This window comes from Furipterus horrens, unplaced genomic scaffold, assembly GCF_987537825.1.
Source record: "Furipterus horrens unplaced genomic scaffold, mFurHor1.1.pri manual_scaffold_2, whole genome shotgun sequence".
In the NCBI taxonomy this organism is placed as follows: Eukaryota; Metazoa; Chordata; class Mammalia; order Chiroptera; family Furipteridae; genus Furipterus; species Furipterus horrens.
The window spans coordinates 151,337,848-151,363,896 of NW_028327172.1; the positions used below are offsets into that span (position 1 = coordinate 151,337,848).

General features: G+C 35.6%; 1 protein-coding gene across 1 annotated transcript in view; it reads left to right on the forward strand.

Annotated features, from left to right (window-relative positions):
- MYO3A (myosin IIIA) overlaps positions 1–26,049 on the forward strand; it is a 223,605-nt gene that overhangs the window by 126,207 nt on the left and 71,349 nt on the right. The window contains exons 16-20 of the mRNA XM_090268047.1: positions 3,627–3,753; positions 8,469–8,679; positions 12,528–12,675; positions 23,642–23,795; positions 25,309–25,397. Of these exons, the coding sequence (XP_090124173.1) occupies positions 3,627–3,753; positions 8,469–8,679; positions 12,528–12,675; positions 23,642–23,795; positions 25,309–25,397 (729 nt within the window). The remainder of the gene's footprint in view (positions 1–3,626; positions 3,754–8,468; positions 8,680–12,527; positions 12,676–23,641; positions 23,796–25,308; positions 25,398–26,049) is intronic.

Consider the following 26,049-nt stretch of genomic DNA (forward strand, 5'->3'; position numbering starts at 1 on the left):
TTATCAGATATGTCTTTTGCAAATATTTTTCCTGAGTCTCTGGCTTGTCTTCTCATTCTCTTTACACATCTTTTGATTTAATTTGTTAACCTAATAATCTTTGCATAAGAATAGAAACAGCTTTCCCCTAACTTTGTTCACTTAACTCATAAATATAACTTTAAATTGCCCTAAACAGAACTAATTTATTAAATTATTTTAAATACCTTAACTATATAAAAATTTAGCATCTCTATCTCTGTCTTTCAGATAGATATTCTCAATGACTGATAAAGCAGGCTAACAAGGACTGTAGGCACTTTCTAAGCTTTCTAGTCATTTAACTAAATCTTTTTAAGTACCTAAACTTATTAGCCATTAAAATCTAATAATTCAAAATTATTTGAATATGATTTGCAATCAAATTATATTATGCTTTTCAATTAAAACCATGTGTATTACCAAATAAGCATTTAAGTTCAAGCCGTAGTTTGTGTCTGATATTATCTTAAAGTTTTAAATATTGAAGAATGAACATACTGAGCCATGACTGGTGTGGCTCAGTTGGTTGGAGCATGATCCTGTAATTGAGAAGTTGCTGGGTCAATTCTCCGACAGAGCACATACCTAGGTTGTGGGTTCAATCCCCAGTCTGTGCACAGGTGCATGCGACCCTCCATCCAGATGTGTTCAATCCCCAGTCAGGCTGCCAAACCAATTGATGTTTCTCTCTCTCCCTACCTCTCCCTCAATGGGGGGAAAAAATATCCTTTGGTGAGGATAAAAAAAAAATCAAGGAAAGAAAAAAAAAGAAAAGAATGAACACATCAATTACCACAAAGATTACATATCTTATTCATAAATTTAACAAAAAAAGCATCGATACTGTATTCATTTGCTAGAGCTGCCGTAACAGTACCCCACACTGGGTGGCTTAAACAACAGAAACTTATTTCCTCACAGTTGTGGAGGCTAGAATTCAGAGACAAGGTTGGATCATTCTGAGGGCTGTGAGGGAGAATGTTCCATACCTTTCCCCTAGTTTCTGGTGGTTTCCCTTGGATAGCAGATGCCTCACCCTGATTTCTGTCTTCTTCACATTAGGTTTTATCTGTATGTGTCTGCCTTTCCACATGATGTTCTTTTAAAAGGACACCAGTCATATTGGATTTACAGGACTACCCTACTCTAGTATGACCTCATCTTAACTAATTACGGTTGCAATGACCCTATGTCAAAATAAGACTACATTTTGAGGTACTGGAAGTTAGGACTTTATTAACATATGAATTGGGTGGGGAACATGACTCAATTCATAACAGATACTGTAGATTTCATTAACTTCAACACCTCTAATCCTTGTATTTTCCTGGGGTTGTGAACTGAGGCTGAAAAGTTCAAAGCCATGCTTTGGGACAGAGAATTTAAGACTTTGGGACCTGGGTCTTGCGTATTTCCAGGAGAGAGTCTCTCAGTTTGGGCACTATTTACATTTGGGGTTGGATAATTCTTTGTTGTGGGAGTTGTCCTGTGCATTGTGGAATGTTTATCAGCATTTCTGACCTCTATTTACTAGATACCAGTAACACCCCAGTCCCATTGTGATAGCCAAAATTGTCTGCAGATATTGCTGAATGTCCACTTGGAGCAAAATCGGCCCTAGTTGAGAACCACTGTTCTAGGATGACTAATTCAAGTCACAGATCTGAATATGTTGTCAGAGCTATGCTCTCTTCACTATTGTCAGTGGGAAACCACTAATTTACTAAATTTAACCAATCCCTATACCTTATGATTGAATTCTGTATTCTTTTTATATTTCAGGCTCAAAGACCATAATTTTAAACTGATTATATTGATAAACCCATACCAAGAAAAAATATTTTTTCATTAAATTAGACATAAAAAAGAATCAGAGCCATCAATCACTATTGCACTTGAAAGTTCACATAATCTCCTTTAGACTATATACACAAGTCTCCATCTGTCTCATTTTCATCTTAAAAAATTACTTTTCCTCATGTGTCAGATTTCAAGCTTGATAGGATATATTCTTATTTTCAGGCTTGTTTTCAGGCTGATATTGTAACATGTTCAGAAATAATTATTGGTCTTGAATTATTTATCATTTTATTTGAGGATATATATTCTATTTAGTTTATTATCTTAAAATATAATCTGATAGTGTTATTTTCTACCTTTTATTACAAAAGTACACTATTTCAGTTACATTGTGAGTTGTGGTGTAATCAGTTAGGGAAATACTCCTTGTTACCTTCTGAGCAAGCTACACATGGAGGCTCATAAAGCCATCATGAAGGAAGATACTCCATTTATAGCATTATGCTCTGTGTCACAAAGTCACTTAACAAAGAAACTTTTAGAATATCATGTTTTATAAATCAGATACATCCTAAATTTTATAAATACTCACAAGGTGATGTAGTCATCCTAATTTCTCTGGCCTTCTCACCACCATGATATTCATTATCTACCATGTAAAGCACACTCACTCATTGATTACACAAACTTTGAGTCACTGCCGACCACATGCAAAGCAGTGGCTAGAGACTAAGTAGAATCTGTGGACCAGACACAAATCCTCATTGTCAGGATTTTTAAGTCCAAGAGCAGAAATGTGATTTTTTTACATAAAAAAACTTTAACAACAATTAAATACCACCATACACCTATTATTGTAGAATGACCAAAATCCAAAACATTGACACCGAATCTGGTAGGTATTCATTCATAAATATATTTACATAGTCCTTTAACATATATGTTATATATGAATGAATAAATATTTCTGAAGATATTTTTCATATGTAGCTTTTACCTTGACTTGGAATGTTGGAGTAGATGGAATAATCATTTTTTACTAAATAAAAGCTGAGTTTAAATAAATTCAGCAAAATAAGAAAGCACTAAAGGGTTTTCTCCCTTTCCAGTTCCTCACTGCACCATGAATATAGTTGGAATGCTTCCTAAAATTACCATAGACTCCTTCACAAATGCCTCCAGTCCCTTTTGAAAAGTTATATGTGTGTGCTTACATATGTACATATATGTATATGTGTTTCTTAATATATTTTGAAGTACCTTATTTAGGATTTTATGTTAAAAAAGCAATTACTATAAACTAAGCTATAGTCCAAAGTTCTCCTACCTGTTCTTAAACCACACATGTCCTTTGATTTTGGCTCTGGGATTGTTTCAATTTTCTTCCTTTAACTATCCTTTACTCACACTTACAACCATAGTTTTAAGATGGCCTCAATGAAAATGAACATATGAAAATGAACACATTAAGTCTGGATAGATTTCTCTGTGGCCTAATGAATTAGCTGTTTCTGTTTTCTCTGAGGAGAGCTCCCCATTTCTATTTTTTATTCATATGTGTATCCATAAAATATTTTTAAGCACTCACTGAGTAACAGACACCATGCTCACCTCTAAGATTAATGAATGAGTCCAGGCTTCTTTGGATTCTTGCCTATTTGGGTCTCTTAGTCTGATATTGTAGTCCGCAGGATGACCTTCTTATTCTGGAGACTAAGGATTCTTACATTCTGTCCCCACCCATAGTTACTTCCTTGCCATACTCAAGGGCAGAGTGATGCTAATATTTGTGTGGTGTGTTTCAGCAACTTGGAAGTATATACAGTATACTTGCTGCCATCTTGAACATTGGAAACATTGAATTTTCCTCTGTAGCAACTGAACACCAGATTGACAAGAGCCACATTTCCAATCTGGCTGCTTTGGAGAACTGTGAGTTCTATTATCATCCATTCAAAACTGAGCTCTTAAAAAAAGTCTAAAAACATACTGTAAGTGTCATAGAAGGATAATTTCAAGCAGTTGTATTTATATGCATTCTTAAAAAGAATACTCAGATTCGATTTGTGTGGAATGAAGTTTTTTAAGTCCACTATTTGAAACTAATCTTCATACCTTCAAATTAACTGATTTCTGTAGAAAACATTTCTAAAGACTAGGTTTTCATGACTATTTTAGGAGCTATTTACGTTTCAGTGTAAAAACACAGAAATTTTAATTAAATTTAGTTAGTGAATCTAAAAAGAGTTAAAGTTTTTATCTTATAGATTTAGCATCTGTACCATTTTTTAAGTAATAGCGACCTGTATATTTATTTTTATACTGCATAGATTTTCACACATTCATCCTGGGTTGATTAATTTTGCAGTCATTTTCTACATAAGAAAAGTACATCATGGTATTTGCTTCAAATTTATTTTTTGCTTACTTGCAGAGTTTGATGTTTTACCTCCAATAATTTAATGCTCACCACTGATATTCCAGTGGCATAGCATTTTTATTTTGATTACATGATATAAATTTTTGAATCATAATATAAATTTTTATCTATATATTTTTCCTGGTTTATACTTATTCATGAACAGAATAAGATGTTGTAAGGTAATTTCAGAGGACTGATGCCCAACTATTCTGGTCTGGATCTTTCCCTAGATCCCTATCATCTCCATCCCACTGTGTCTTAAGAACCAGCTTGATAATACAACAGAACAAATGTCTGAGGTTGGCATCTATCTAGAAATCTATTTTTATACTTCATATATAAAAAACTTAATTGGCATATAAGGCATTAGGTTATCAGAAGTGTAATATAATAACCAGAAAACTCCAATGAAAGGATTAAAATCTTATCAACTAATCATAATCGAAAGAGTTACCACCAACCAAAATAATGAGTTACAATAGAGTATATTGTACAATAAATATGAATATACTTAGAAACAATCAAACTAAAAAATGATTCTGATGATTGAGAACCCATTTCTATATAGCAGGAGACAGGTCATGAAAGATTGAAATTAATAGAAATATAGTTAAAATTAATTAAAGCACTTTCTGGAATAGCCACTAAGGGAAAATAGAAATTTTACTAATTTTCATTAAAATTGTTTATAATTAAATTTACCAGGAATTATCTTTAAACCAACACCATGTCTGTAGGTGATTTTACAAGTGTATTGCTTCAATTAGGTACCAGGTCTATCCATTCTATTCCATAAATATTTGTCAAATCTGACACTTCCTCTTTATCTCTATCATTACCATTGTCATCCAAGACAAGGTCATTTCTCACTTAGTGATCTCCCATTTGTTTACTCTAAGTCAATTCTTGAACTTTTCCAGTCCATTCTCCACAATTTGTTCAGAAACCACTTAGTGCTTCTATCAGTGGGCTCTCTCAATCTCCCTCTTCCCCTCCCTAGCCCTAGATGTTCCCTCTCCCTTTCCCACCTCTCCTCCTCTCACTTCCCTCCCTTCACTTCTCCGCCCCTCTCCCTCTCCTCCTCCCTCTATTTTCCCACTTAAATTTTTTGATTAGCTTCCCATTTCTACCAAATGAAGACCATCAGGACTAGAACTTTGTTTTACAAAGTATTATACTTAGCAGTATAGTGCCTGGCATGTAGTAAATATTCAATGAATATATGTCAAATGAGTTAATAATATGGTCTACCCAGCAAAGATATCCTTTAGAATTGCAGGGCTGATAAAGAACTTACCAGACAAGAAAAAACTAAAGGACTTTATCGCCACCAAACCAGTATCATATAAAATGTTAAAGGATCTTATTAAGAAGAAAGAGATAAAAAATATGAACAATAAAATGGCAATAAATACATATTTATCAACAATTGAATCTAAAAAACAAAATAAACAAGTAGAACAGAAACAGAACAGAGAATGTTTGTATAGTTACCAGATGGGAGAGGGGTCAGGGGAATAAGCAAAATAGGTGAAAGGATTAAGTCAAATTGGTAGTTACATAATAGTCATGGGGATATAAAATACAACATAAGGAATATAGTAGCCAAAGAACATATATGCATGACCCATGGACATGTACAAGGTGTGGGGATTGCCTGAGGGAGTGGGGAGGCCTAGATAGAAGGGAGCAAAGGAGGAAAAATTGGGGCAACTGTAATAGCATAAATAATGAAATATAAATTAAATTAAATTTAGAAAAACAGATCAAAGTAGAATTCACAGAAATCACACTACAAATCATTAATAATGTTGCTGGGACCACCAACTAGCTAACCATTTGGGGGAGGGAGGATTTGAATCCTTCTCATACACCATGTACCAAAGTGAATAACAATCATATGTTCATTTAACTGCAAAAAAGCATAAAAGTACAAGACAAAATGCATTTTTTTTAAAATCCCAAGAAAATAAATACTTGGAGGACTTTATGTGCAAAAAAAATTAAAATTATTTTTTAAATGGATATCTGACTACATAAAAATTAAAACTTACATATTAAAAAATAAGTGAAATTGTAATGCAGATTAAAGTCAAGGGAATATATTTTCACAATATATCTAAGCATTCTCTCTAAGCTATAAGGAGCTCTCATAGATTAGGAAAAGAAGAACATATCAATAAAAAAAGACAGTTCCCCCCAAAAGAACCACAAATCACTAATAAAAATATAAGAACAAAGTATTCAGCTTCACTAGGAATCAATTAAAAACAAATTGAAAGAGGCATTTTTTCCTATCAAATTGGCCATTTTTGAAAATAACAATTTCTGTTGTCCATTAAATTGTGTTGAAATTATTGCTTTTTTATTTAGCTGATAAAAGTGTAATTGGTTCAGCATTTTTGAAGAGCAGCTTAAGAGTATCTATCAAAGGCTTGAATATGTTTATATACTTGAACCAATTGCTGAATTTAGGAAATCTATGCTAAAAAAAATAATACAAAACAAAAACATAGATTCATGCCCCAAATATTTATCCAAGCATTCTTTACAATTATGAGCACATGAAAACATTCTAAATATGCAACAATTTAAAAATTATTGAGATATTATGATATGTCAGAATATTAAGCTGCAACTTAAATGACAATTACAAACAATACTCAACAAAATGGAAATACTTGTTACTACATTAAGGTAAAGTGTATGTGTAGAATAATGGCAATAAGATGCCTAGTTAGAAGGAAAGAAATGTAGAATGTTAACTTTGAAGGTGAGATTTATGCTATGAGCCTATATTATTTCTAAAATGTGAAAAAGAACTTCATTTAAATAAGGCCCAATTATCTTCACCACATAACTAAGAAATACCTTGTTCCAAATGCTTAAAGTAAATTTAATATGTTCAAAATATTTTAAAAGAACAATTGATTGGAAAACTTAGCCAGTCGTGTAATAGTTTGAGTTAAAGATGTTTATTTTTTGAAAAAAATGAGTTTTTTTCATCCGGTTAAGTATTATTAATTTTTTCATTTTATTTTATTTTATTTTATTTTATTTTATTTTATTTTATTTTTCCATTACCCTTTATTCCTCCTACAGTATTCCCTCACTTATCACGGATATTACATTCTAGACCCCCCCACCCCGTGGTAGGTGAAAATCTGCGAAGTAGGAACCTTACATTTATTTTAGTATTTATATATATTTTAAGGCCTTGTAAACCCTTCCCATACACTTACTTATAAACTGTTTCCAGTCCCTTATTAACCTTTTCCACACTTTTATAAACACTGCTTATGTTCTTAAATATATTCTACACTCTTAAACCTACGTAACTTTAACAACATACGTGTACAGTACCACAAAATCCCGTGATATAGCGAAAAATCCGCGATAAACAATTAAATAAAATATTTTTTAAAATCCCGCAATACAATGAGGCCATGATAAGTGAACCGCGATATAGAGAGGGACTGCTGTATACCCTCTTCCATCTCCTCCCACCGCCGTGCCCACCACCACACTCGCCACACTGTTGTCCTTGTCCATGAGTTCTTTGGCTTTTTTTGGCTTGATCCCTCCACCACCCACCAACATCTCACCAAGTATTATTGATTTTAAACTCCAGTGATAATAAATGTATTTTTAGATATCAAGTTTTCACAAAATTTAGTAATTGAAATATGTAACTGAAAGACAATAGAATATATATAAATGTCAAGATAGGTTTATGTTCTTTGGGTTGTATATTGCAGAAAGTACATGAAATACATTTGTTTGGGTATATCCCTGAAGTCTGAGTAATCCTCCAATTAATTTCTATATTTTGAAAATTTTTATAGAATAGTGGTATCCAAATTATACCATCTATTCATTATGTTCTTAAATTAATTGATATAATTCAGTAAAATTACATTTGGCATCTTTTTTTTGTTTTAATAAACAACCACTCATGTGTACAGACATTTTATTCTGTTGGCCAGTTTAGTATAGGCTGTGCTGTATTTTATAGCAGGCCCCATGTGACCAGTCAAAATAAATAGAGAAAAACAACCCAGGAGGAACATAGAACTACTATTGAACTGTAACTTCTTTTTACATAATAAAATCTTCGTATATTTATTTTATGTCATTTGAAGAAAATAATTAAGACGTTTTCTTTCTCTGGGAAGTTTCTTCATTGCCATAATTTCTTCTAGTAACACATCTTTTTATTTTTTAGCTGCTTCTTTGCTTTGCATTCAGTCAGATGAGCTACAAGAAGCTCTCACCTCCCACTGTGTGGTCATGAGAGGAGAAACCATTATACGACCCAATACTGTAGAAAAAGCCACTGATGTCAGAGATGCTGTGGCTAAAACTTTATATGGCCGGCTCTTTAGTTGGATCGTCAATCGCATTAACAGCTTGTTGAAGCACGACACATCACCAAGGTAAAAACTTTTATGGAAACATTTTTTCCCAAATGTCAGGTGATATGAATCTGTTTTGTAATTTGTTAATTTATATCAGAGTCCCTTTGAAGATGTTTCTAATTGGTATCATTTATCAAAGTTTATTTCAGTAGATTTGCTTTATTTACTAATAGTACCACTTCATTATGGCAGCCACATAAACAAACATAATAGAAAGTGATTTTTTATGTGAAATCTTACTAACAAATTATGTCTTTTAAGTAGAAGATGAACTCTGAAGTGTATACCATTTTATACATGTATAAAATCTCAATTCAACAGTTCTTTGTTTTTGTTTTGAGGTTTTGAATTAAGTCTTGAAGGCAAAGAAAGCCTTTTTAAAAATTTTGACTCTCACTATAATCTCAGAAAGGAAGGTATTATGACTGCCAATGAAATTTGGTTCAGAAATGCTCTAAATAAAGTGTTAATGGTAGACCCAGGATATGAGCAACGCTATGTGATCATAGTCTACACCCTGCCCAGTGCCTCATCTTAGAAGTGAAGATAATTGTAACCACCATTGACCATGTTCTCTCTATGTGCCAGGGATTATGCATAGATATGTCCTTTCATTTACATCTAAAGTTATGTTTTGCCAGAAATTATACAATCTTTAGAAAGTTGCAAATGAAAAAAAAAGATAGATGCCTGCCTTAAGATCACCTCATTCACATGTGCTTATTAAATGTAAAAGACCATTTTGTATATATTTCAGGCATGCAATTTATTGTGATTTATCCACTAAAATACACATCGCTCCATAATATGATCCAGTCAAAATTATCCTCAAAATTGTTCTTTACTTTCCTGCTAAACTGTACCTTATAACACTAGATCTGCCAATCACAATCCAATTTTCCCATTATGAGTTTGTATGTTCATGTGCTGACATCTTTATGATGCCAGGCTCTCAGGTAAAAATTTAAAAATTCAAGAATTTTTAAATATTTGTATATTGCACAGAATGTAAGCTAGATATTCAGAGATCTGACCCCATTTTGTTAGTTATGATGTGCATATTTGGCAGTAAATAGTACCCAGCAGGGTATGACTTTTAAGCAGGTGATCTGTTGAAAATCCCACTATAGCCTATCTGCCACATGGTAAGTTTCCTGCCCATACATTAATGAAAATATCCAAATCTTAGATTTTTAAAATTTTAACAAGAAGTTTATAAAACCAAAACAAGACCATTGAAATAGTTTAGTTCAATCTGTCAAGATTTACACAGAGATTTTGGAGAACACGTGTTTTATGCCGGGCTTTGCCACCAACTTCTTGTGTGACCTTGAACATGTCACTGAATTTCTCTGAATCTCTTCCTCATCAGCTATTAAATAAGGCATGGAACAAGTCAGTGGTCTTCATTGTTGGTGGGTATCTTGGAGTCTTTTAAGAACCTCTTGAAAATTATGTCCTTCACACCAAAATCAAAACTTGGTGTACTTAAACACACCCACCAAAATATTGCATACAACTGTGACTCCAGACCCCTTTAAAGCCATCCACGGATCTCAGTTTAAGAATCCCTAACTATAAAAATAATAACAATAATAACAAAGAAACTGAAAAACACAAAACAGAAACAGACATAGATACAGGGAACAAACTGATGGTTGCCAGATGTGAGGGAGCTTGGGAAATGGGTGAAAAGGTGAAGGGATACAACAGGTACAAACCTCCAGTTAAAAGATAATAAGTCACAGGGATGTAAAGTACAGCACAGGGAATATAAATAATGTTGTAGTAACTTTGTATGGTGACAGATGATTACCAGACATTGTGGTGACCACAGTGTAAGGTACATAAATGTCACATCACTATGTTTTACACCTGAAATTAATAATATATTGTGTGTCAACTGTATTTTAATTTAAAAAATAAGAAAAGAAACCCATGTCTTGCTTCTTTACCTCCCTGCTAAACTGTATGCTATATGACTGGATCTAACATATTAATATTAATATATGTGTTAGACATTTAGCTCAGTGAAATCCTAGAGAACAGAGATGATGAAAGAATAATCATTTTGGCTAAACCAGCATAAATTTTAACTAGACATTTGTATCATATAATCATATAAAATTGCACTCAATCTTCTAAATAAAAACTTTCAGAAATATCTGATAGTTTCCATTTGTTGATCTCATCACATATTCAAAATGTTTTATAACTCTGCATTCTAAATTCAGTCAATTCCTCCCAATATTGAGAGCATCCCCCAGTTCACAGCATGCAGTTGCTGGCTGTCACTTCTCTTAGTGCTGCCTCCCACAGCACTAAGAGAACCTAGACTTCTTAAATGATGAACATAAAGAGAAGCACTTGTACAGTACTTTTCTTTTTAAATTCACATGAAAATAACTTGGGAATGTATGTATTTCTTGGAGGAGGAGCAGACTTTTGACCAAGTATCTAACCTTTAGTGAGCAGAGGTAGCCATTAAGGAGGAGCAGGAAAAAGTGCATTAGTAATTTGTAATTAGAAAATAGTATTTAATTGTATTTTAAAACATTTAATTATAAAATAAATCCACATATATTTGTTACCCAACTGGGGCCTGGCCCTGAGCGGGTCTGCCTAGGACCAGCTGGTAGTGTGAGGGTTCTTGGCTTTGTGTAGGAGAGACTTCACAGCACAAGTGCAGGTGACTATGAAGATCTGTTTAGTAAAACTGGGGACAACGAAACAAGGAAGGACTTAGCACAGAAGCAATGGGGGAGCCTATGCTGGGCTGCCTTAGCTCACTGGGAAGTCAGGGAAAAGGGGACTTTGGGGACAGGTTCAGGGGATTAGCTTTGGACAAGTTGCCAGCTGCCCATTGCCTCAGAGTTTAGGAGACTCGTGCCTGTAGGGGAAGAGGTGGGGGAAGAGAGGAAAGGGAATGAATGGCTCAGGCTGCTTCCCAGAGGGAGAGCACAATGATCTCTGTGTCCTTTGTCTTGAGGCTTTTATCTCTTTCTTGCAGGCAGGAATCTTAGGGGAGGGTTTTAGCGAATAGTCATCAGTTTTCCAAGTGGGTCCTTTTAGGCTGTGGTCAGTGCCGGGTCAGGGGTTCATTAGTCATTGCAGTTGGTCCTGGCATTGTTGTCACCCACCTGGTTTTGCTGCTTTTCCAGGCCTGGAGCTGAAATACAGCTGAGGCTCAGATATTATCTCTAGGGAGGTGACCTTTTGTACCTGATGGTAAATTGCTCAGCGATCTGTTCAGCTGTCTGTCTCAGTTTCCCTACTCCACTTGTCAAGGAATTTTCCTAGCTTCCTACTAGCCTGTCTCATATTTACAGCTTTCTTTAGGTTACCATTTGTTCTGTATTTTAAAAATTATGAATGAATAACTCAATGATACAAAAGCATTCTTTAAAATAATCAAAATATTTTAGCAAGATGTTTTATTGTTGCTCTTTCACAGAATTTGTGGAAGGGGGCATTGGTATGGTTTTTATTGAACATATTTTTGCTATGTCCTGAGTGCTAGCCTGGTTCTTCCTAAGAATCATGACTCCCTCAGGTCTGTGGTGTTGTGGTCATAAATGCATAGGAAAAAAGTTTCTTTTGTTTAAGTATATAAGATAGTATAGTAGTGGTTTTTCTGCAGTACAATGAAAATATTGACCATTTTCATATTAAAATTGATGCTACCTAATTTGTCTTTTAAGTTCTAGGGAGGGAAACTTTTTCCATTAAAATTTTTACTTTAAGTGTGTATTCTGGTAGTAGCTTTTTTAGCTAAATCACAAAAGCATACTCTGAGATAATCTGCTTTACATTGCCTCCTAAGAAAATAAATAAAAATGCAAAATAAAATCTCTCTAATTTTCCAGTGGGAACGGTGATGAACTGAGCATTGGCATTCTGGATATATTTGGCTTTGAAAATTTCAAAAAAAATTCCTTTGAGCAGCTTTGCATTAACATTGCAAATGAACAAATTCAGTATTATTTCAATCAACATGTGTTTGCATGGGAACAGGTAAGTTGATGTGCTATAAAGATGCATGCATGTGTATATTATGTGCAGCATTGTACTAATGAAGCAGAATCTAAACCATAGATTTAAAGCCTTAAACATTTAATAAAAACGAAGAAAAGATCCCCCCTCCATTCCATTGTAAAAACAAAAACAAGCCAAAAGATTAGTATGAATTTAGTGTGTCTTGAATGTCCTGCATTGAAAATCAATGCAGTTTTCTCCAAAACTTAGCAAGCCTGAGTCCTTGCAAACAAAGAGGTTTCCTTTGGAAATCAAGTAAATAAATGCATGTATCCAACTGTTTCTCTTTCTGCAGACTGCATTGCTGAAATTCTGTTTGAAATTTAAATATCCATCTAAAATGCATTAAACTTCAGAATTCCAGTAACTAAGCAACAGAACACAAGATAATGGGTTCGATGCAAATTCCATGAAACAGTACAATCAGGGTACAATGTGTAATTTATGAGTCAGCCTCAAAAATGTTCTTCTTTAGAGAAAAAACAAGATTTACTTGAACTGCATTCGTAAAACTCTAGACTGCAAACTATTTAAAAAATATTTTATCAGTTCTAAAAGAAATAGTCATATTCATTATGTCATCTGTCTCCTTTAAATATTAAATTGTCTTATGTTTATAGATGACAACTGAAGTTTTTATTTAAATTTGAAATAAATTAGAGGTACGTGAACCTCTTTTGATTCAAAATATTTAGGCTTATTGAGATTTAACTTTGAGATTGCATTTTGAAAACAGCGGTCACAAAAGAAAATGTTTAGATCTTAACATTTCTTGATTAAGGGCATAAATTTAAGATTTTAACCTGTGTTTGCCCACCTCTCATCTCCAGGCCCTCTCTCTTCCCTTCACAGCCAAGCTCTTTGAAAGCATATATAGTAGTCAAGGCACTGCATTGCTTTCTTCCCCAGCTGGTACACTGAGCCCACAGAATCTGGCTCTGACCTCCCCCACTCCATTGGAATCACCCTTCCTCATCTCATCAGTCATTAGTATCAGAAACATTTTACTCACCATATAATTTTCTTTCTGTAATTTTCAACCCTGTTGACAGATTCTTATTTCTGGAAAACCCCTCCTTTGACATTCTCAACACTACCTTTATGTTTCTCCCCCTCTTGGATGGTTTCTTCCTTTATTCTTCCTGCAACATCTTCTAAACCAGGGGTCCTCAACCCTGCTGTATATTAGATTCACTTGGGGATCTTTGTAAAATTCCAGTGCCCAGACCCTGTCCCAGACCAATTAAATTAGCTCTCTTTGGATGAGACCAGTATTTTTTAGGGTTTCTAGTATATTTCAATGTGCAACCAACATTGAGAATTACTACCCTAAATGCTAGCTCCCCCAAAGAGTCATATCCTTGACCCCGTCATATAGCAGGTGCTCAATAAATATTAAATTAAATTAAGTTAATCTTGCTTTAATGCCTCACAGTGTTCACGGAATTCATTCTAACCAGAAACTGAAACAAGTAAAAAAAAAATTTTTGGTTTGGGCTTTTTGATAGGGATCTATAGAATTACCTGTTCCACAGAGTAAGGCCTCTCTCTGTGTATTTCCCAACTGATTATTAACAGCTTGTGTTGGTAGACCCCTGTTATTCTTCTCTTTTGGGGGTTGAGATTAGAACCTGGTTTATTGAAATTAGCCCTTAAACCAATGCACAGATCTTTCAATCATTACTTGCTTTTTGCTTTTTATATAATATTACAGCTTAATTTGATTGACAGTCTTCAATTCCATCCAGATTCTATGTTCTTAATTTTTTTTGTCTTTGGGCTTGCTACAAATGAAACTTTTCTATAAGACCCTTTAAAAAATATATTTTTGAGAGGTTTTCAAGAAAAAATTGTCCCCAATAACTTAAAATTTAAGTAGGATCCAGGATTATACAATGAACTTTGAGGATATTAACACCATTCCCAATTCTTTCAAGTGACTTTCTAGGGTAACTATCCCCAAATCCCTGCTTTGTGATCTTAAGGACAAGGTATTGGCAGTTGAGTGTGTGGTGAATGTGTGATCTGGTGGATACAGAATTAGTCAGTGATTCTCTTGACTTTAACATGTGGTGTATATGTTGTTGTTTTTTCTTTCACTATCACTTCCTGTAAAGGCAAAAAATGTAACTGAGAAATACTAACTGTAGTTGTATGTATTAGCTGTCACAGATGAAGAGAGCATACTTACACTAATTCCTATAAATGAGAAACAACTGGTAAGGCAAGTCATTGATTAAAGTCATGGTCACTTTTTTTTTTTTTTTTTTTTGCAGAATATAATCACAGGTTTGACCTAACTCAGATCTCCTTCCTGTAATAAAGCCTATTGTTGCTTATTAGTAAAATGTACTGTTCTCAGTTTCATGCATGTACAAAGGATCTGACCAGTCTGAGCCAAACACAGCCTGCCTCAGGCAGCCTCTTCACAGATAAACAACTTCTGGTCCTGCTTAAACCAGTAAATACTATCTTTACTGACAGTCCTATAACATTGGAACACAAATACATGTTTGCTGAAAGCATTTCCTTATGTATCCCAAGTTCAGTTGATGTGTAATATACACTGGGACACTCCAGCAAAGTTGGTTACAAAGGTACTTTGAATATCATTTCCCTTTACTTTTCATTAAAACAATGATCAATAGACTACAGAAAAAACATTTTTAGTGAAAAAGTTTATGACAGTGACCTAATCCATGGCTTGCTGTGTGAATAGTTTAATGTTGTTTGGAATGGTTGCCTCCAACTAACCACATGTATTACTTTTGAACATGTTCTTAAATCTGGGAACCCCACTTTTAACTTGCTGGCAGCAATGCCTCCTTTCCCCTCATAACCTACTTTTCCATGGACATAAATTGTATGTCTTAGAATCTCAACCAAGAGCATCCAGACTTGTATCCTTTTTTCCTTATTATTATCTAGGTATTTAGAATATCTAAGGCAGGTCATCTATGGTAGCATTATTTTTGTAACATGTATATTATATAGCTCCAAAAAATTTTCTGGAATTTAAGATTTCATAATATTTGAAACTTCTATACTTTCCTGGCACTAGAAGAACTATTAAATATATATTGACTTTTAAAAAGTATAAAGGGATGATTGTATCTGAAAACAATAATTTGAACATTAGATGATAATCCAGATACGCCTGCAAAGAGACAATGAGACGTATAGTTGTAACCTTTTAAAATCCCAGACTCAAACTCTTCTAAAGGAGTTGCAACTAGAAGGTATATGATGTTTCTCCCAGTTTTGTTTATTTCACAGACTGTTCATATTTCCTATTAAATTTTTGTAGAGTTATATTGATGCACACTGTTTACTTTCATATTTCTCAAAAGGCTTTTAGCTAGCAACTCAAAAGGCAGCAACCACGTTATCCCATTTCCAATACAGGAGGAGTCTTTCTGCAAGTGCTCTCACACTGAATCTCCACAGTAATTATGTAACCAAGATGGGGGCAGAGGGCAGTTGTTTTTGTTTTTTTGTTTTCAGATTTTCTTCCATGTAAAAGAGAGCTCAAAGTAAACAAGTGCAATAGAGAGCTTGAAATTCTCTTCAAGTTAGAGTCTTGTTAGTGCTGTAGTGATGGCTTTTGTCCTTTGTTTAAATTTTGCACTATAGTATAATCATTATAGTATAAACATATCAAAAAAATGAACCTTGTTCCCTACAGGTTTATGTTGCAAACCAAGGAGAATACACACCAACCATTAATTAATCACCCACGGGCATGATTTGAATTGGAACAAATCCCATTGTTCTTTATGGCCATTATGATACTATAATGCATTGTTCTAGAATCCTGAAGATTCACTCTACTTCCTTAAATGCCTGTTTATGCCTAGGATAACCTTTCTCATCCATTAGTGTAGCTCATCTTTCTGGCTATTAATTTAACTAAAGCTCATTTTTAAGGTGTGCTATTAATATTTATTTCTGTATGAAGATAAGCTGTTACATATATCACTTATCTCTGTACCCGTGGGTTTAGAATTAAAAGTCAGAAGTCATTTTACAGGCAGAAACTATTTACAGCACAGTTTGGAAACAATAGCTGCAATTATGGCTCTGGCTTCTCTGGATGAAAATGACGTGTATCACTTCCATCACCAGTTGTCCATATCCTATAGATTAAAGCATTTAAGATTTTTGAATGTGAGCTCTTAACATAATTTGTGGAAATTACAAAGAATAAAAATTTACTCAATTATATATATCTACATTTTCAACTTTTTTAAACATCATGTTGTAAAAATGAGTCATTAAATTTAAAAAAAAAAATGTGTGGGAGATTCAAAATGGACCTCTTATAAAAGTGTTCAAATTGTTTTGCTTGCAAAGTGTGAATTTTTGTTTTATATCCAACTTTCTTCCTTATTAAACAAGTCATTTGGGTACTGTGGTGATAAAGGCCATTTTATAGGCACTTTCTTTAAGCATTAAAATAGCCATACATTTAAGAAATCCTTGGTGCAACACATCTTCCTTTTTAAGCTCTCAGCCAAGACTTGGTTTACTGTTTGAGATCACATACAGATGTTCCTTAAGCTTCTCACAGACTAGGAGCGCATGGCAGTTTACATCCAAATGGTAAGATATGTGTGTGTTATGGAGCATTAGCGAGCAAAGAGGACACGAGGCAATTTAGAAATAAATTTATGGCGTTTATTTACCTGGCCATGGATGGGTCTTCCCATCTTCAGAAGCAGAAGATGGGAGAGCTGCCCCGCCTTACAGACTAAAAGGTTTTTAAAGGCAAAAGAACTATACTCATGACCTTGGGGTAGCCAGATAACAACAAAAAAACTACACAGGCGTGAGAAACTACATATATACACACTTTCTAATTTAGAAGGAGCTTCAGCTGATAAATACTTGGCACAAAACTATTCTCATGTCCTTGGCTACAGCTAGGGTCAGCTAGCAAAGGGGTGGGGGGGGCTCAAGGTTGCTAGGATACGTGAGCAAAAAAAATAACCTGCCACTGGGGTAAAACGCAAAAAATGGCAGAGTAAAAAATGACCCATTACAGTGTGAAGCGACCCTGCAGCAGCTCCTGGCTGTGGACGCGGCATCCTCTCCCTTGGCTCTTGTAGGCAACCTCTTCAGTTCCTTGTCTACATCATCCCTCACTCAACCCTATGCTGCACATAGTCTGCTTCTCTTCCATTGATGAAGTTGAGTGAACACCCTTAATGTGATGTGGGGATTTGTGGTATTTAATTTGATAATTTGATAACATTTTTAAAAACTTTTTAATTATGATAAAAGATAATTTTTAATGAAAGATATAATTAGGAGCATAGATGCATATGATTGCTGTAGTTTTTTTTTTTTCAGATTTAATGTGTTTTATTGATTAAATTATTACATTTGTGCCAATTTCCCTTCCCTCTGCTCCCCTCCACCCGGTGGCCCCCCTCCCTCCAGTTGTCCCCCCCTTTTAGATTATGTCCATTAGTTGTGCATACAGTTCCTCCCAACCTCTCTCCGTCTATTCCATTCCCTCCTACCTTGATCCCCAATTCCTATATCATCTCCCTCCCTTTCCCCATTCCCCCTCCCTGTTGACCTCCCCCCAATATGCTTCCCGTACCCACAGTTCCTCTTCCACTCTCGTTGCCTATTTAGTTTGCCTTTGTTTCATCTTCCTAGCTTCTGTTTTTTTTTTTAAACCAGTCCCTTTAACATCTCATATAACAGTGGTTTGGATCTAATGAACTCTTTCAGTTTTATTTTGTCCTGGAAACACTTTCTCTGTCCTTCTATTCTGAATGACAATTTCGCTGGGTAGAGTATTCGTGGTTGTAGGTTCTGGATTTTCATTACTTTGAATATTTCTTGCCAGTCTCTTCTTGCCTGTAGGGTTTCCCTTGAGAAGTCAGCTGATAGTCTAATTGGGACCCCTTTGTACATAATTCTTTTCTTCTCTCTTGCTGCTTTTAAGATTCTCTCTTTATCTTTAATTTTTGACATTTTGATTATAATGTGTCTTGGAGTGGTTCTCCCTGGGTCCAGTCTCTTGGGAACTCTCCTTGCTTCCTGGACCTGCAGGTCTATTCCCTTCCCCAAGTCTGGGAAGTTCTCCTTTATTATATTTTCACTCAATTTTTCAAGTTCTAGTTCATCTTCCTCATTCTCTGGCAAACCAATGATTCTTATGTTGGGCCTTTTATAGCTGTCCCAGAGGTTTCTGATCCTTTCATTGTTGCTTCCCATTTCCTCTCGCTGCATTGGTTGACTGCTTGTTCCTTCTCCATATTCCAGTTTGTTGAAATGAACTCTGGATTCCTCACCATCTGTCTCGTATGCGGTTTTGTTCCTTTCGTTATGAAAGTTTTTCGCTTCTTTCATATCTTTTTCCTGCTCTTTTGTGAATTCTGTAAGCCACCTGATAACAATGGCCCAGAACTGAGCCTCTGACAGGTTTCTTATCTGTTCATCTGTCAGGTTCTCTATCTGCTGCCTGGTGAGTTGTGTTACCGGTATTTCTAAAGTTGCCTGCCTCATTTTGACAGATGCGTTTTGTTTTCTTGGGCTGGCTGTCGGGGGCAGTGCCTGTGTACGCGCGTCACAAATTAGCGACCGGCGCCTGCCTGTCCGCGACCTATTTCGCAGCTCTGTGGTGCTTTCTTTGGGGGCGGGGGTCCAAGATGGATTCACACAGTTATTCAGCTAGGAGACCGGGATCCGTCCTCCCGCCCCCCTGGGCCTCACTGTTCAAGGCGATGCGGGGGCGCTCTCCCCAGCTCCGGAGTCGCGCACCGCCAGGGGCTTGGCCGCCGGGATTCCTCGCAGGGGCTTGCGCAGCCGGGACTCCTCGCCTGGGTCGCGCACCGCCAGGGGCTTGCGCAGCCCGGATTCCTCCCCGCCCGCCACTCCGGGTGCAACCGCAAACAGCACTGCCCACTTTAACTCTTACCTGCCCAAATGGCACCGCTGGTTTATAACTTCATATGTCGGACTTCCGTGTAGTTTTATTTTCTGGAATTTCTAGTTATCCTTTGTTTTGAAGTAGTTGTATTCCTCTATAGTTGTAGAGGGAGACCTAGCGTGTCCGTCTAAGCCTCCATCTTGGCCGGAAGTTGATTGCTGTAGTTTTTATTGTGAGATTAAAGCATACTGTTGATAAACTGAAAATTTTTTTTTTAATTTGGTAAAGATTTAAGCATGAGTATAAATGACCCATGGACATGGACAACAGGGTGGGGATTGACTGTGGGAGAGGGGGGAGGGGGGCAGGGCAGGGAGAGCAATGAGGGAAAAATGGGACAATTTTAATAGAACAATAGAAGTTTTAAAAATGAAAGATTTAAAAATTTTTAAGCATGACAGTAAAGGAGAAATAGCTTAAGGTGAAAGAGGTATACAGAAAATTACATTTTTGAATTCCCAACTGAAATACCTCCTTATCTTAAGCCAATACCTGTCAATAGACTATAAATTTGCAAAATTTTCTTTATGACTTTTAAAGAGCTTTCAAAAAGAGGTGTCATACACAAAAAGTCTTTTCTTCTTAACATGCCTTATATAACATTTTCTGAAAAAGAAAATGCTCTGGAGAGCACCACTTAAAATTCCTTCCTCCAAAGTTCATTATATATATGTGAAATAAAACATGTATATTTTATTAGGAATTATCCAGAATACTTTCTCATTAGGTTACTTGTCAGATTCTGAATTAATTACCTATGTTATCGTGAGTTAATCATGAACAGCATTCCCTGTGGCTTGCCATTAACATTAACATAAAAATCAGTGAAATCATTGATACCAGTTTTGACTGGAAAATACAGGAAGAAATAGATTTCAAATTAGACATTTTATTTTACATCAAGAGTTTAGATTTTTAAACACATGTACTACCACTTTGTTTTCTTCATTTTTAGTTTTTTTAAATAGTTCAGTAAAATGTTATTACTAAAAAGAATATATAGACAAAAAGAATGAAAACAAATATGATAAAATGTTAGCAATTGGGGAGTTTGGGTAAAGGGCACATGGGAGTTTTTTGTACTATTCTTAAAATTTTTCTTGAAGTTTGAAATTATTTCAAAAAGAAAGTGTCAAAATTTCTTTTCCACTATCCTAAACCATGAGTACTAATACACTCTAAATCCTAGATTTTAAGCCTTTAAAATATTTCTCTTAAAATGAGGATCTTTGTCAATGGTTACAATGAGTAGCTTCTCCATGGTTTCGGTCTACTCTGGGAAATGTTTTTGTAAATGTGTATAGTCATATGAAGACTTGATGAGTAAGAATTCTTTTATTAAAAGACAGACTTCCAGGAATGAATGTGTTTATGTGGCTTATTTCCCCTTGCAAATGTTTTGTCAACAGATGTTTATATGTGCATTAAATTTCACACTTTGACGCTGTTTTGGCTTTTTGAAATATTAGAACCAGAAGAAGAAACCTAAATAGATTGTCTATATTTCACAGATAAAAATGACTTCCTGTGACTTGCCCAAGGTTTCAGGCTGGTTAAACAAAACCAGACCCAGAAACCAGGACTTCTGATACCTATCTTGGGTTCTTCCCAGGAACAGTATAAAGTTGAGAAGAACCAGTGCCTGGCAAAGTAATTGCTCACGCAAAAGAAAAGTTTGCTCCATATATTTGAAAGAAAGGAAGGAAAAAGAGAGGAAGACAGGGAGAAAAAGAAAGATAAGAGGAGAGGAGAGGGAAGGGGAAGGGAGGAAATGAGAATCTTTTTGTATGAAAAGCCAAAGAGAATCAACATAAGGCAGGAAACAAGGAAAGTGGAGAGAAGAGTAGCATTAAGGCAGGTGGCACTGGTAACAGAGTGTGGCAACTGGAGGGAGCAGAGACCCCTAACAAGCAGGATATAGTTCTAAAAGATGGAACACATGAAAGAGAGAATATACCAAAAGCAGAGAGATTCTAGGATGTTTCTTCCAAATTGAAATGGCAAGGCAGAGAGAGCATCATTGCTGTGCCATAAAGGACAAGGACTCTCTCCCTTTTTCATCTTTATTTCTACCCTCCCCTGTCTACACTTGAACATACATATAGTAAGTGCTCCTGAAATACTTGAAAATTTTCAGTATATGACACCTTTTACAATCTATACAGAGATAATGCCACACACCTAGGTGAATTTCAAATACTATCTCTTGATATAAATCCCATTCATTCTTCTTCCCATGACTTGAAATGGGTAGAAACATTTAAAAAAATTAAAAGTGGACCCTTTTCACAAAGATGGTGCCGAAAGTAAAGAAGGAAGCCCCTGCTCCTCCCCAAGCCAAAGCCAAAGCAAAGGCTTTGATGCTGAAAGGCGTCCACAGCACATCGCCCACCTATCTTCCAATGGCCCAGGCACTGTGGCTCGGCAGGCAGCCTGACTTTCCTCTAAAGAACACTCCCAGGAGAAACAAGCTTGCTCACTATGCCGTTATCCAGTTCCCCCTGACTACTGAGTCATCCTTGAAGATGTTAGGGGACACCAGGACACTTGTATTCATTGCGGATGTCAAGGCCAACAAGCACCAGATCAAACAGGCTGTGTCAACACCCTGATCAGGCCCAATGGAGGGAGGAAGACATATTTTCACCTGGTTCTTGACTATGATATTGCCAACAAAATTGGAATCATCTAAACTGAGTCCAGCTGGCTAATTTTAAATATGAAAAACTTTCACTGTAAAAATAAGTGGACTAAACTTTAAGAGAGTTACATGATTGGTGGGGCAATAGAGAGTGACCAGTTTAGGGAGAAGGGTAGCTGAATTAGTTTGGAAAATGAGAGGTCTCCCTGAGGACATAAGACTTGAATGATGAGAATCAAGCCTTTATTGTGTTATTAATCTCTGCTGAGCCATCTACACTTAAGTTTTCTCCAGCTAAGCTTGCAGCCTCTCAGCTTGTGGTAACCGCCCTTCCACGCTACTGTATGAGCCTGGGGACTCAATTTAGTAATCTCAAATCTCTCCTGAGATCACACGTTGACCCTAAATATTTAAGCTTCTTTTCTAAGCCCTATAGCTATGGAAGTGGACCTTCCATGGGCTTTCTTGCCAGTGCCCTTTCACAGACCACACTCAAAATTCAGTGAAAAGGGAGCATTTGACTGGGAATGAGGTTTCCTGAAATCCAAGTCTTATGATTTTCCTTGCCTCCTTGATATATACTTTAAATGATAAACCATGTAACCTTTTACAAAAGAGAATTCGGGCCATCTGAACAGAGTAGGGATTACATGTGCTAAACAGCTCAGCTTCACTGCAGTTAATAACTCCCTTCATCTGCTTTAAATGTCGTTTTAATATACAGGGCAAAGCAGAAGACTTTCTAGAGAGGTAGATGAGCTTCATTTCTCTACATATGCTTAAAAACAGCTTAAGCATTTTGAGATCTTAACTGGTATAAGAATATATAATTTATTGCTTTAGTCATGACCATTATACTAAAAGTGCTTTATAAATCCTGAGTAATAGCATTTTTTCTCCATTGGTTTGTCTGGAGTTTGCAGTACTAACAAGTATCTGAAAGGTGAGCCCGTTGTTTTCCAAGTTCCTCATCTCTGCCTGTATGACCTGACACAAAAGCATACCATGGATTTTGACAAAGACAAATAGATATGACAAATATATTAATTTAGAGCTTAATCTTGTGTGCTTTTTATGTAAAACATACAAAACCACCTTTGAACTTTGCAATTGCCATTTAAGCTATAGCGTGCTGTCAGCATAGTGTGTCTAATAGTAAAGTACTTCTCCAAGGTTATCTTCAAATGAAAAAGCTGCGAAACTTCAAAACATTGTTTCCATTTTTTTTAGAACTGGATAAACTAAACGTCTTTCAGGTGATCTACCTTTTAGATGAGCAGGTTCTGCCTCATGTTTATGTATCAGATTTTTTTTTTAAACAAAGTGAAGTTTTCTGTATGTCTCACGTCCTATTACAGAATGAATATGTAAATGAAGATGTTGATGCCAGAGTCATTGAGTATGAAGATAACCGGCCCCTCTTAGATATGTTTCTGCAGAAGCCAATGGGTTTACTATCCCTGCTCGATGAAGAAAGTAGATTTCCCAAGGCTACTGACCAGACTCTTATAGGTAAGTATTATACCCATTGTGTGCATCGTTTTTTGATACAGTCATCTAATTCCGAATGGATAAAAAATGGATTTTTAATTACTTGGGAGAAAATTGCTGTCACAAAGCCCACATATCAGACTTTAAAGAAAAGGCTTTGGATCTAATAGCTGGACCATTGAGTGTTTATAATAGGGTGAAATATTTCATAAAAAATTGAACAAGTTTAGACATTGAACTTCTCCTTACTTTATGACAGACCCCCAACCACAGGGTCTTATGTCAGAAATAACCTTAGAAATTATCTAGCCTAAAATTAGAAATTAGAGGACAGGGCAAAAGGATAGTTCTAAAATTTGAAAAGAGTTAGCTAATGTTAAGGAAATAAATTCATCTGTGATGTTCTAGTCATTTATCTACTAGAGGCAACAAGCTTCAAATACCTTAGTAATATCTAAGTTATAGTACATTAATAAATGTTTATGATAATCCTGCATCATCAAAAATATTAAACATTGATATTTTTGTTTGAGAAGGCCTTTAGATTATCATCTAAAACAGTTCAAATAAATGTTCTATGCCTTATGTTTTTAAAACACTTTAGATTTTTTTCAGCTCCCTGAAAAATTTATTTTTAAATATGGAATACTATATTCCCTGACAGGAGGAGATATTCATTAATGTGTACTTAATACTTGAAAAAAAATTAGATTCACATTTTATCTCATTTACTTTTGGTGATAAATCAGTCTGTTTCTTACCATTAAGTCAGTGGCGTTGCTTCCTTCATACTCGCTGATTGGTTTATCCTCTCCTCCAATTGCACAATACTGATGGTAAAGATAATAATCTCAAAACTGGGGGAAAATCATTTCATAGCAGTCACTTGATTTTAATATTAAAATGTTTGTTCTGGAAGATGGAGTGACAAGTTCTCTGAGGGATGTAAAATTGTTACAAACAAGTAACTTTTTATGATCCTATTGTGTTTCCCATGTGATCAGTAATAACATGTTAACTTCTCTACTATAAAGGAGAGCCAAAACACCCAGTGTCTAGGCACATGACTTTGCTTCAAACTGTGTTTCAGAAACCTCTTTGGTCAGTCAGTCTCCAGTAGTTCTCTTCCTCTGCACCCGTGCTTCTCCAAGTGTGGTCCCCAGACAAGGAACGTTACCATTTCCTGGGACCTTGTTAGAATTGTGACTTCTTGGATCCCATTCCAGATATACTGAGTCAGAAATTTTAGGGGTAGTACCTGGCAATCTGAATTTCTAGAAGGCCCTCCAGGGGACTCTGATACTTGCTAAGGTTTGAGAATTACTGCTCTGAATTATAACAGAATGGTAAAATTTATGATCTTGAGTTTTGCCTTATCGTTTATCATTATATTCTAAATCTGCATATATTAGCTATGTAAAATTTTCTGGTACTGCACATTGTCCATTTTATTGAGAAAGAGATTATTCTGTCCAGCTGTATTTTTTGAGGATCTCCTGCATGATTGATATTAGAACTCAATTTTTTTCTACAGAAAAATTTGAAGATAACCTGAAATCACAGTACTTCTGGAGGCCCAAAAGAATGGAACTTAGTTTTGGAATTCACCATTTTGCAGGAAAGGTAAGAACTTAGAAGAATTATGAATGCGCTTCTCTTTAGTCTTTTGTTAAATAATAAGGGTAGACATGAAAATGATGGCCCAAATATATATGTAGATGGTTATAGTGAGATGGCCACTTGTCTCTGCCCCCGTCTGGCCCCAACTCTGTTCTTCTGTAGCCACTCCTACTGCAGGGCAACCATTTCTAGCATCTGTCTTGAAAAGGTAAAAAAAAGAAAAAGAGAGAAAAAAATTATTTTCTTAGTTTAGCAAACACAAGGTAATAGTTTTTCTAGAGGAATTTTTATTAAGAAACTAAGGGAAAACAAGAAAGAAAAGAAAGAGAAATGCCTTAAATGAAAGATACATGCCTTAGCCCATCTTTGTGATACTGACCTCTGGCTTTGGGGGAGATTGACTGGCAACAGGTACTTAGTTTTTCCTTCTTTTACTGGTAGCTGGGAACCTCTATGATGAACTGTATTTTTTCAGGCATTAGGTGCTTCTCTCTTCATCGCAGGCTTCGTCTCTCCTCCCTCCCAACAGGAAAAGGTACCAGGCTGCAGGTGTGGTCAGATAACTGAGCTAAGCCGGGTAGATGAAATTAGCTAGTGAACTGGCGCACAGTTAGAGGGAGAAATGTTTATGCATCGACAGATACACATTCCCACA